Source organism: Nannobrachium achirus (genome assembly GCF_963921795.1).
Source record: "Nannobrachium achirus genome assembly, chromosome: 9".
Taxonomy (NCBI): domain Eukaryota; kingdom Metazoa; phylum Chordata; class Actinopteri; order Myctophiformes; family Myctophidae; genus Nannobrachium; species Nannobrachium achirus.
Genome location: NC_137818.1, coordinates 28103502 through 28115693, shown reverse-complemented (window position 1 = coordinate 28115693; position 12192 = coordinate 28103502). Strand labels below are relative to the sequence as shown.

General features: G+C 41.1%; 1 protein-coding gene across 2 annotated transcripts in view; it reads right to left on the bottom strand.

Annotated features, from left to right (window-relative positions):
• The window catches only part of pex14 (peroxisomal biogenesis factor 14), a 72913-nt gene that overhangs the window by 30110 nt on the left and 30611 nt on the right, over positions 1-12192 (bottom strand). For both annotated transcript variants that reach the window (XM_080734006.1, XM_080734007.1), the window contains exon 4: positions 1999-2083. In XM_080734006.1, coding sequence (XP_080590132.1) covers positions 1999-2083 — 85 coding nt within the window. The remainder of the gene's footprint in view (positions 1-1998; positions 2084-12192) is intronic.

The following is a 12192-nucleotide window of genomic DNA, read 5'->3' as shown; positions in this document are numbered from 1 at the left end:
TGAACTTGCACAAGGGACTGACAAAATCATACAGCATTTTGACGTAATAGCTGCATTGCTCGATGTGAGGCAAAACGGCCTACTGCTGACATGAGGCAAACCTCAAAATCAGTCTGGGGCAATGGAATAAAAAGGAAAAGACTTTGTTCAAAGACGTTTTGGGTCAAAGCAAAGAAATCAGTCCGAAGTGGTTCAGTCTCCAAACCCTGAGGAAGTGAGCAAATGTTGGTTTGCTGTCTGATCACCGTTTCTCAATGTGTGGTTACTCTGTAATGATGAGTGTAGAAATGGATTTTTTAGTCAATCTTTGTCAATCTACACTGTACAATTCAATGTGTTAATTTGACTCTGAGAATGTACAAATGGAATCAAATGGACCAGTTGGTTCACTCTCAGAGTTACAGACCTTTGGACCTCCTGGCGTTCCCCGGAGAACAAGTGCTTTTATATTTTTGCATCAGGTCAACAAGTTGTGTGACTTCTTTTTACTTATTTGACTCACTGTTTTGTGCTCTCCTCCCTTAAGTTTGTTTCCCATTTGAATGGGCTGACATCATATTATCATGGGTAAATTGTTGCACAAGTTTACCATACGACTCATTAATCACCCAGTGAATACCTCGTCCAAGCAATTTGGCAAACAGCAGGTTGTGCTTAGTGTTTTGTTACTCTATTTTCTCCCATCTTTACCCTCTCTTGCTTGGATCAATGCCCTTATGCAAATAAAGACTTTCCGTTAAGATCCAGAGTGGAAATGACTTTCCAAAATAAATCTGCCATTAAAGCATCATACATATTTCATATACTTAAAGTGCAGTAAGAAGGAACCATTTCTGGAGCTTGGCGCTGGAGTTCAGAACAAAGCTGTAAGTAAGAAGGAGGAAATGTGACAGAGTAGCGGATGACGTCACTTGGTATTGATGAGCCCTTTATCGAATTTGAGATAACCAATGGTGGATTATGAACATGCCTTAGTTGTCAATAACGGGACGCAAAGACAGGGAAATTTCAAAAGATATCAAGAGTCATTAGGGCCAGATGAGACGTGTGTAGCAGCAGCCGGCAACCATGGATTTGGTTTCAGGTTACCTTCCCCAGTCATGGAGCTTTTAGGCTCACTTTTCACTGCTGGGCTGCTCTAATGATAGAGGCAAAGTCCCTAAGCTCTGCCGATGAATTAGTCCCCCAAGTACTGAACTGTTTTGTGAAGAATTGAAAGAGAAGCACTCGCCGCTAAGGGTAGTTTATCTGAGGTAAAGCTACCATTCTTTAATCAAAGACCTATTTGAGAACAAAAAAAAAAAAAAGGCAAAGCACCTTCAGCACAAGTCTCCTCTTCTTTTGGAGTACCAAACAATTTGATTATATTTTGCCTCGACATAAATGATCCCTGAAGAGCGATGGCACTGTCTCGTAGCCTTGTTTTATCTAGCGATTCTCTAGTATGTAGAAATAATCTCAATCTCGTTGCAAAGAAACTGACGAGCCAGCAAATGTACACACGTTTCCTACATCTAACATACCAACCTCCCTATGTCATGCCTCAAATTTACGACAACAGTTAAATTAAGTAAAAGGCTTAAAATGCTGGAAGGTAATATTGATAATTCCATTGAAAATGCAGAGGGGTTTTGTCAATATTAATTTTCCTGAACCCAAAGGAGCATCCCGACTGGTGGGTCATTTATTCAGAGGGCCTTGAATCATGCACTCTGCAGCTAAATCGACCCATATCTGAGCCCCCAGGGCAAAAAGCTATGGCCACAACCTCTGACCCCTACAGATCAAGCCTCCCAAAAAAGGACATTGGGTGTGCATCTCTGTCCAATCACTTGTAAGAGATTTGCATTTAATTGTTTTAATATAGATTTTGTTAATGCTGTTGCAGCATGCTGTTGCAGCATTAACCATGTGTATGTGCTAGACCATTGTAATAGACATTTTATATTTTTAGGGCAAATATAAAATGTCAAGGGAATATTTGTTTTACACTTTCACCTTTTTTCTTCAAGAAGGCTTTTCTGGTGGCCAGTGGACTCTGGCGTACTTTTGGGTTCTGTAGGAATTTCACAGCAGTGACAATCTGGAAATACACACACACACACACACACACACCAAAATAAATTGTTAATTTCTCCTCAATGAGATAATGTGACAAACAGTGTATGCAAGAAGAACAGTCGAGTGCAAAATAACAGTCCAGGCATTCTACAAGAAATATATTCGTTAAAAATCCGGATGAAGATCCTAAATGGATTCCATTTGACAATTGCTTCAACTCGCCCAGCCGTGAGGAGGTGAAAGACCACCTGACCACTTTCCAGCTAAATCTGGGGAATGAACAATTCAGCAGTTATAAAATTAGCCCATCAAGAGTGCCGGACAAATGGAGTATGGAGCTTAATTTGCTATTACCCTCTTAAAGACAAACTTCCACTCTTAAGTGCGCAGGGGAAGAAAATCTATACTTAATGCAGAGGTGATCATTTGTATCTAATAACTTCTGAATCCTAGGCTAAAACTTCTGTAATTCTTCCAGTTAAAAACGGGCCGTGATCAAATCACCCGGCCTGAAGGTTGTAATGACTTGAAACGTTAATGCACTAGAACGTTAAATGGCATCAGAACATCAGTAGTTTTAAGTGCACAGCGTTCATCGATTCTATTATGTTTTCCTTCGAGATGCACCTTAATTTTCCACCCCGGTATGCATTTCCTAGAATTGGAAGGAGGGGAAAAAAATCATCCACAAATGGCATTAAAACATAAATTTGAAGTGGGCGCCACTTCACGGCGCCTCCTAAAATAGATAAACATGAAAGAACACAGAGAAAGGGGAACACAGAAGATGGGAGCGTTTAGATGACTTATTATCGCACCTGTGGTCCCCGTGATTCAATTGTAAAAGTCATCCCTCTAATAGGTTGAAAGGTTTTGATTACTCCTCTTTTCTTTTAGTGTTGAAAGATACAAAGTGATTGAGCACACTGCCACTGGTAATTCGTTTTGGGTAATGCATTGCATATACTATGAACCCGTTTCAATTCAAAAGAATTGCATTGCAAAACTCATCCACAGGGCAGGTTTGGCAGTCTAAAGACTTAGATTATTTTTTCTGTGACAAAAGAACCACTATATCAGGGGAGATTGGTAAATCAATCTCGCATGCACTGTTTCAAAATGGGCAAGTAGGCTACATCAAGGCAAAAACCAAGATTATTGACCCTTTTCACACAAATGTATGTACAGTTAAGAGCACATAATCAAAATGTCACACAGTTTTCACAGATCTAGAACCGTCACCGAACACTACACTGCAGCACAATTCATTCATGCACCATAGCAAAAACAAAAAGGTGAAGATGATTACTTTTATCGAAAGCTACTCTTTCTCCCCAAAGACAGGCCTCCACAAATTATTTAGGGACACAAATCTCCCGTGTCACTGTGACATTACCATGACCTTTGCTGTACATACGGGTTACGCAAGGGGGGGAGAGGAATTTCCTGGATCTCTATATGCTGAGGGCTTATTAAAGGCAGTCACCCGGAACCTTCATTGTGACAAGCAGATTAAACCATTTGCATGGTGAACCCCCAACTGATGTTGTGGGCCAACGGATACTGTAAAAACACACACACGCACACACGCACACACACACACACACACACACACACACACACACACACACACACACACACACACACACACACACACACACACACACACACACACACACACACACACGCGCGCGCACGCGCACACACGCACACACACAAATATCCCTTTGGTAACAAGACAACATCATTCTGCTCACAGAATAAGCTTTTGCCTTTCACAGTAGCGAAATATGTCCCGACTAGCCGTGGTTATGGCGGCAATAAGCGGATGACAAGCAGGCGAAAAAAATCTAATATAACAATATTCATTCCAGTTAATAGGAGAATGATGCAGGCCCCTATGAGAAGCAAATTACCTAATAGTGGATGAATCTGCTGAACTAGTGATCCTTGTTTACATTTTCCTAAATTGTCAATACCATACTATTGACTAAAAAAACGTTGTCAATGTTAATGGGCGTAACTATGACATCTTAATAAAGACCACAGCTAGCTCAGCTGCAAACTAATAAGGCAAATGTCCATTTGGTTAAAATTGTAGTGGGAGCTCTTCTGGGAGAGGAAAAGTGCACTTCTTAGCAGATGACATAGCTGCTTTGCGAAACTTCCACCCAGACATCTCAATCAATTATAACCACATTGCACAGATTTCAGTCTTGTCTTGTTATTGACTTATAGATCATCCCAGTTATAGTGTAGGGTAGCACACAATTGGGCTTTTAGGGGGGCGGGCTGCATGTTAGTACAACACTTGCACATTTGGTTTGGCAGCATAAAGCTCAACCTATATTAATATAATGGATGAGCCCTGCCTTTCTGAATACCGGTACAGTAAATACCTTTTGGCTAGTATAACTATTAATCTCTTTTTTGTAATGCCTCTTGTAAAGATGAAACTGCTAATGCACCTAAGTGCCTCCATGTTAAGACCGATAATCTTTACAAACCGGATAACCAATAAAGTGTCAGGTAAAGCCGAAAAAGAGGCGAAAACTCAATCATAGGAAAAGATAACATTAACCAACACACTTAAAGAGAGTGAAGTTGATGAGTGGACAAGATTACGGCAATGTTATTGAGTTTGAATTGGACAATGCGCAAAAATGCACTTGTCTCAAAATTACAATCGTGATTTTTTCGTCCACCTTCAAGTGTGAGCAATGAGTATGAAATCAAATTATGTTCGAACTCTACTGCTGGATGCTTATAGAAAACATGTAACCAGTTGTGTGTTTTTGCTCTAACTAGTAACAGCACAGAAGTATAATATGGCACTAGAACAAATACTTTCCAGCTGTAAAATGTCCGATCGATTTCAGGAAACGAGTAAGAATACTGACTTCCAACACGTGGATATGGCAGTATAGAATGGAGCCATATCCTTTAGCTCAGTGGTTCTCAAAGTGGGGTCCAAGGCTGAGGGTCCCCAGCAAAATGTGTTAATATAGCATCAGAATCATTTTAACCACTTTAACCCTATTTTATAGTTTCGTTATTAAAAAATAGCAGATATACAAGCTATATAGCGTGTCACTTCGTAACGTACTATGAGCTTGTAAATAAGCTATTTCTGAAAAAGTGTGGAAATCTTTGAATATATAATTATATATATTTTTAAATCGAACATTTTTATCTCAAATCTTTGCTCCTGGAGGTCCCCGGCACAATGGGGGTCCGCAGCCAAATACATTATCATTTTTGGGGGTCCTTGACATGAAAAAGTTGGTCTCAGTATTTTATGTTGAAAAGAGTGAACAGATGAACTGCAGAAATATCTTTTGAACTACAGCATATAAATAGGGAGGCCTTGCTCAAAAGTTCCCATGTGGTCACAATAGTGGCAGTGACCGTTTGCAGAGGGCCAACTTGACTTTCAATAATGCTCCTTTCACTTTTAGATTTCCAGGTGCAAGCATCATTACTTACTTGTAGCCTAACAACAGATATCATTCATAGTGCCATATAATGTAGTGACGCAGCATTTTGCAACTCACCTTCCGCTCTTTAGAGCTTGTTGTCTATTGTATAACTCTGGTCTGAGCCACTTCCCCAAACCAATGTATGGGCCTTTAGATGTGAGCAGTAAATGGTAAATGCATTATCGGCCCAAGCTCCACTCACACCTCATATTCCACTCTGCTGCTCAAGATATATACAGTAAGGCAACAAAACAATGCATATTGAAAATTGAAAAAGTGAAGAAAGACCCAGTCATGTTAAATTTTTGGTTCAATAAAAGTTCATTTGCAGGTTTTAAACACTCCCTAATCCAAGCTATCTATTCCACAAAAGGTATGTGTGTACATTTGTCTGCAATAATGAAGACACTCAGAGTGGATGGTGGAACTCTCAGCCAAGGGGGGCAACAATGGAGGGTCTAAAAGGAAATCATTAGCAAGTATAGGATTCAGTCTCAGTGTGAATCAATTCATTCCAAATTGCCCCGGCCTGTACATTTGTGGAGAAGTGCCCCTGATATAATAACAGGCTGATAGACATGCTAGAAATTACGTTACGCAAGTCTCAAATTCCAGCCCTCCCCAAACAAAGGTTTGGAGGACTAAAAGAGAGAGAAAGAGAGAGACAGCGAAGAATGAAGCTCTATATTAATTAGGTGCTTTCATGGGTGACTCGCTATCAGTCTGTCTTAAATGCCATAACCCAATACCTTTCTTGATACCAGAACCCTGCATAATAAAAAAGGGAACACGGTTTTAATGCAATTATTGAATTTCCTCTTTGTCTCTTGTGTTCTCCTTTATGTGACCAACAGTGCTTTTTAATCTTTTTAACGAGAACAGATTTAAATGCCCTTCTAATTGTGACATCTTTTACGCCTAATGTGACCTTTAGCCGAGGGCGCTCGGCCTCATGGGAGCAGATAGAAGGAATTAGTGACCCGGAGAGAGGGAAAGTGAGGTGTAGAACTAACCGTTTAGCTAAGCTTTCACGTCTACACTAGCGCAGAGTCAGACACCACTGGCTACACACTGGAAGAAGTCTGCTTCCTGAGTTCAAACACTGGGATGTAACCCGTGGCGTAAAGTAACTACAGTAAGTACATTTACTCAAGTACTGTACTTTACTTGAGTATTTCCATTTTCCAAAACTTTTACTTCTACTCCACTACATCTCAGAGGTAGATATTGTACTTTTACTATACTACAATTAAATGACAAGTTTAGTTACTAGTTACTTTGAAGAACTTGATTATCATTACAAAACATATATTAACCACTTCAGCCCTATATACATTTTGGCCAATGCGTCACGATGTGATGCATTTTGAGCTTGTAGATCTGCTATTTTCAAATGATTTATACACATTTGATCAGACCATTTCATTTTTAATACATTTTCACATTGATATATATAAAAAATAAAAGAATGAGTACACGTCACTCGATTATTCGATTAGTTGAAAAGGTATTCGGTAGAATAATCACAAAGACAACTAGAAGCAGTGCTCTTCCGAGCACAGGTCTCCACCAGGCCAGGCGTCCTGGTGGTGCTACTGTATAATAGGCCAGTGTAAAAAGGGTGGCATATGTTCTTCACCTTAGACCTTTCATGGCAATCGGACGCTGCATGCATGATTTGAAGCATTGTGTTCAAAAAATGTGTTTTGCTAAAGTCTACCTGCTGGTGGCGCTATAACAGGCCAATGTGAAAAGGGTAGCATTTGTTCCTTCACATAGTGGGAATATGTGTGGCAAATTTTGCGGTAATTGCAAGCTGCGTTGATGATTTGAGGCATTTTGTTCAAAAACTGAGCAATCCTGCAAACTTTGGAAGCTAATATTAGCCAATCAGGATGGAATATGAAATATCAGACGGATCAGACTTGATCATATGACTATAGAGATATTGTGTACTGATTTGTGTTATTTTTGGAGAAAATCTGAAGGCGTAATATCCTAAAATGTGTTTTACACAAGTCGGCCCAAAGGTGGCGCTATAAAAGGCTGATGTGAAAAATGCAGAGAAATGGTTTTTTCTTGGCCTCTAGGGAGTGCGCTTACAAAGTTTGAAACTGATCGGTGGAGTTATAGGTAAAACCACAAATCGGCCTGTTATAGCGCCACCATGAGGCTGATTTCAAAAATTTGAAGTGGCATTTCTTCCTCGACCTAGTGGGAACGTGTGTGCGCGATTTCATGATAATTGCAGTTTGCGTTTGTGATTTGAGGCATTTTGTTCAAAACGGCTCAATCCTACAAACTTTGGAAGCCAATCTTAGCCAATCAGGATGGAGTATGCAAAATCGGACAGATCTGTGTCGATCACATGACTGTCGAGATACTGCCTAGCGATTTGTAGGATTAGGAGTAGTGCACAGAAATGTGTTTTGCGAACATCGGCCACTAGGTGGCGCTAGAAAAGGCCCATTTGAAAAAATTAGGGCAGAGGTTCTAGATTGGCATCCAGGGAATGTGTGTGCTCACTTTGGCAGCGACCGGGCCAACGGTGACTGAGATTAGGTGCACACAAACTATGAGGACGCACGGACGCACGGACGGACGCACGGACGCACGGACGGACGGACGGACGGACGGACGGACGCACGGACGGACGGAGGGGAAAACATACTCTCCCCCATGCCTTCGGCTGGTGGAGACAATAACCAATAGTTGCAGCAGCCCTACTCTTGAAAAAGGGTCTGCTTTTTACTTTTGAGAACATTTCAGAGGAGGGATGACATGCAGCTCATGCAGCCATGATGAGCCTATGATATCATGAGGTCTGTGCCTATGTGGCACACACACACACACACACACACACACACACACACACACACACACACACACACACACACACACACACACACACACACACACACACACACACACACACACACACACACACACAAAAGAACTTGGCAAAACTGAGACTAGCTACTTTATGAAGCATTACCGTGAGTGATCTTTACCAGAACCCAACTTTGGCACTAATAAAATTTGATAAAAAGGCAAAATGTGAGGTTTGTCCTGTGACTAATGACACACTAATGCAGTCCTAGTTGTACATCTGTTATAATGCTCTGGGGATACAGTACAATACAGCACAGTACAGTAGGCTGCTTTTTCTGAACCTTACAACCCCCAAAATGCGGTTAATCTTTATTGAATGGCCTAACTTCTGAAATTAAAGGTCAGAGTCAACGTTTCAATGGATGAAAAAAAGGGGGTCATGGAAACCTTCATTGATGTTAGGTTTAAAAATAACACACAGTGCTACATGGTGACAACGTGGCCCCGTGGGCAAGGCTACACACATGACATCAGCAGCATATTACACACGTTTTGCAGACAAAATAGGAAGGAGGGAGGTGCGGGTGGGTTGCATGGAAACCAGGTTCTTTTAAGACCATCGCATGTTCAGAGTTCAGACCAAACTTTCCATTCAGCAGAAGTTCTCCTATCAGGCCTTTCGCCATTACCATGGAAGAGTTGACTGTATCTGTGCTATTCAACCTTGAAGGATAAAACATGTGAAGATTGATTAAGCTGGTGAAACTACGTGGATTAGCGAGCACTGAATACATGCATGCACATATATAATAGAGCCCTGGAGGTAGGCTAATCTACTATATCAAAAAAACAGAAACAGTATAAAAGTTGTCAAACTCCTTCCCCCTTTAGTATGATTTTAGCACAAATGGAAAACACGTTTTAGCAGCCGAGTGTTCCGTGTGAATTTTCTTAGTTCCATATTGGTTTTCAATAACCCATTTTGCCAGTATAGGAAAATAGATTTTTGATCGATTGATTCATTGAATACTTTATTAACATGTTTTTTTTTGTCTGTGTGTACGTATGTCCCGCCCCATCCCACATTGGCCAAGCTTCGTTAGATGCTTAATGAAACTAGAAAATATTGTTCCTTCGAAACAATTGTGGGCTCGCCTTAAAGGACCTTTCACGGCAATCGGACGCTACATGCGTGATTTGAGGCATTTTTTTCCAAAAATGTGTTATGCAAAAGTTGACCCGCTGGTGGCGCTATAACAGGCCAATGTGAGAAGGGTGGCATCTGTTCCTTGACCTAGTGGGAATGTGCATGCAAAATGTCACACACATCGCAGGCTGTGTTCATGATTTATCGCTGCTTGCACCTATATTTATTTTTATTTATTTTTTGTGCACTTCATAGGCATGTTAGATAAAGGTCCTTATATTGCGTGTAGAATGTTTCATGCAAATTGCACAAAAATCCCAGGATAAAAAACGGGTTTAAGCGTTTTACAAACTGCTCAAAATGATGTAGCGCCCCCTTTTGGCCAATTGGGGTAAGATTGGTTTCAGTGATATTTAGACTAACCCTCTACAGTATTTCATCATGAAAATGTGACTTTGCATGTTTTAGAGGCAGAAGATTAATTTACATAAAACCTGCAATATTCATTGAATTATTAAAAAAGAATGTTTCAATTAAAAAAATAGAAAAACGATCACAGAGATCGTTAGATATTGGTCCAAAGTTAATGTAAAAAAGGTTCTGTGCACGTGACGCGAAAATGCCAGGATAAAAACGGGTTTAAGCGTTTTAAAAACTGCTCATAATGGTGGAAAATCTAAGGCCGGAGCTTACTTGACAAAGACACAGATGTGTTCCTCTTCAGTCAAGGCACGTGTGTAAGCAAGTTGCATGTCTTCAAGTAGCTCTGGTCCATCGCGTCTCCTCCCGGAGACGCTCTGACAGACCCGTCGGCAAATGGCTAGACTCGAGATTGTCGGCCCCTCCGAGCGCTCAACATCAGTCAAAATAAACAAAACTGTTTCACTACTCACCAACCCAAAGGTAGTTTTGCGCTGTTGAAAGTCTATTCTCCGCGGTGGTGAACCCCTCAGCACCCCACCCACTCTGCAAAATACACTATTTTTGGCATGAAATAAAGTGCATCCAACTCGACCGCCGCTTATTTCCGGGTTGTGAACCATTGTATCTGCGGTGGCCGCTAGGTGGCTCGAGGTGGGTGCGTTTTATTTCATGACAAAAATAATGTATTTTACAGAGTAGGTGGGGTGCTGAGGGGTTCACCACCGCGGAGAATAGACTTTCAACAGCGCAAAACTACCTTTGGTTTGGTGAGTAGTGAAACAGTTTTGTTTATTTTGACTGATGTTGAGCGCTCGGAGGGGCCGAAAATCTCGAGTCTAGCCATTTCCCGACGGGTCTGTCAGAGCGTCTCCGGGAGGAGCCGCGATGGACCAGAGCTAGTCTTCAAGCCAAACGAGGCATGACTTATGCCCGTTTAAATATATAAATATATATATATTCGTATAGCGCCCCCCCCCCTTTGGCCAATTGGAATAAGATTGATTTCAGTGATATTTGGACTAACTCTCTACATCTTTGCCAAATGTCATGAACATGGACTTTGCATGTATGATTTAGAGGTAGAAGAATAATTTGCATAAAACTGCAATATTCATTGAATTATTAAAAAATAAACTTTCAATTTAAATGTAAAAAAAGTTCTGTGCACGTGACAAAAATCCCAGGAGGAGATAGATTTTTACAGTTTTTCATATACCGGTAATTCAAAATGGTGGGAGATCTAAAGGTCAGAGGTCAAAAGTCAGAGTGGCAAAGTTGTTCGGCATGAGGAGACGCATAAAGTATGTGTGTCCAGGTTTCATGGCTGCATGTCAAACAGAGCATGAGCTATACCTGTTCAAAGTTTGCACTTTCAAAGGCTTCCTACAGCGCCGCCCTTTGGCCAATTGTTGTAAAAAGCACACGTCTCCACAGTAAGCTGAACACGTTAAAGTTTGAATAGTGTTTTTCGGTGTAAATATGTACTGTAGGAGTAGATAGGTGCCAAAGTTTTGAGGATAACTTGATAGGACTGACTGACTGACTGATAGATAAATAAATAATGATAAATAACGAGTCCACAATTAACTCATAAACAGCACCGCTCAATTCACACTGGGTGGGTTTTTTTCATGAATGAATGTCCTACGTTATACTTTGTTGTATGACGGTGTTTTGCGCAAAAGGGGCAGAAATAGCAGCAATCACACATCGTTTTGCGTTTCCACACGTTGAGAGCTTAAAGATTGGCAATTGTGGTTATGGCTCAACAAAAAGCTCAGCGGCACCCATCCATGGCAACTGGATATTAGACTTCTCTGATGAGTGGTGACTGAGCTTAGACAAGATCACTTCAGCCCCTCTCTACCTCAACATGGGAGCCCCTCATGGTGCATGCCAAGTACTCTGTGTATAATGAGGTAGCCTACTAAACTAGAACTGCACTCTATCGAGGTGACAACTTGCTCCTTGCGCACAAGTAGGCCATGTATGGCCTACTTGTGCGCCAGCAGAGTGCGCTATGAGGTGCACTCACTCACCACTGGCGATGCCAGTGACATCACCACTGGCATCACCAGGAATGCTGGTCCCTCATTGGCTTTTAATGATGATGTTGCCACAAATGCTGGTCCTTGATTGGGCTATGGGCTTAAAACAGCTACCTACCTACGTACGCAGCCGAACGCAGTACTTGTGCGCTCTGCTGGTATAAGTTATTATTTGCAAACTGTTAATAAAGCATTCAATCAA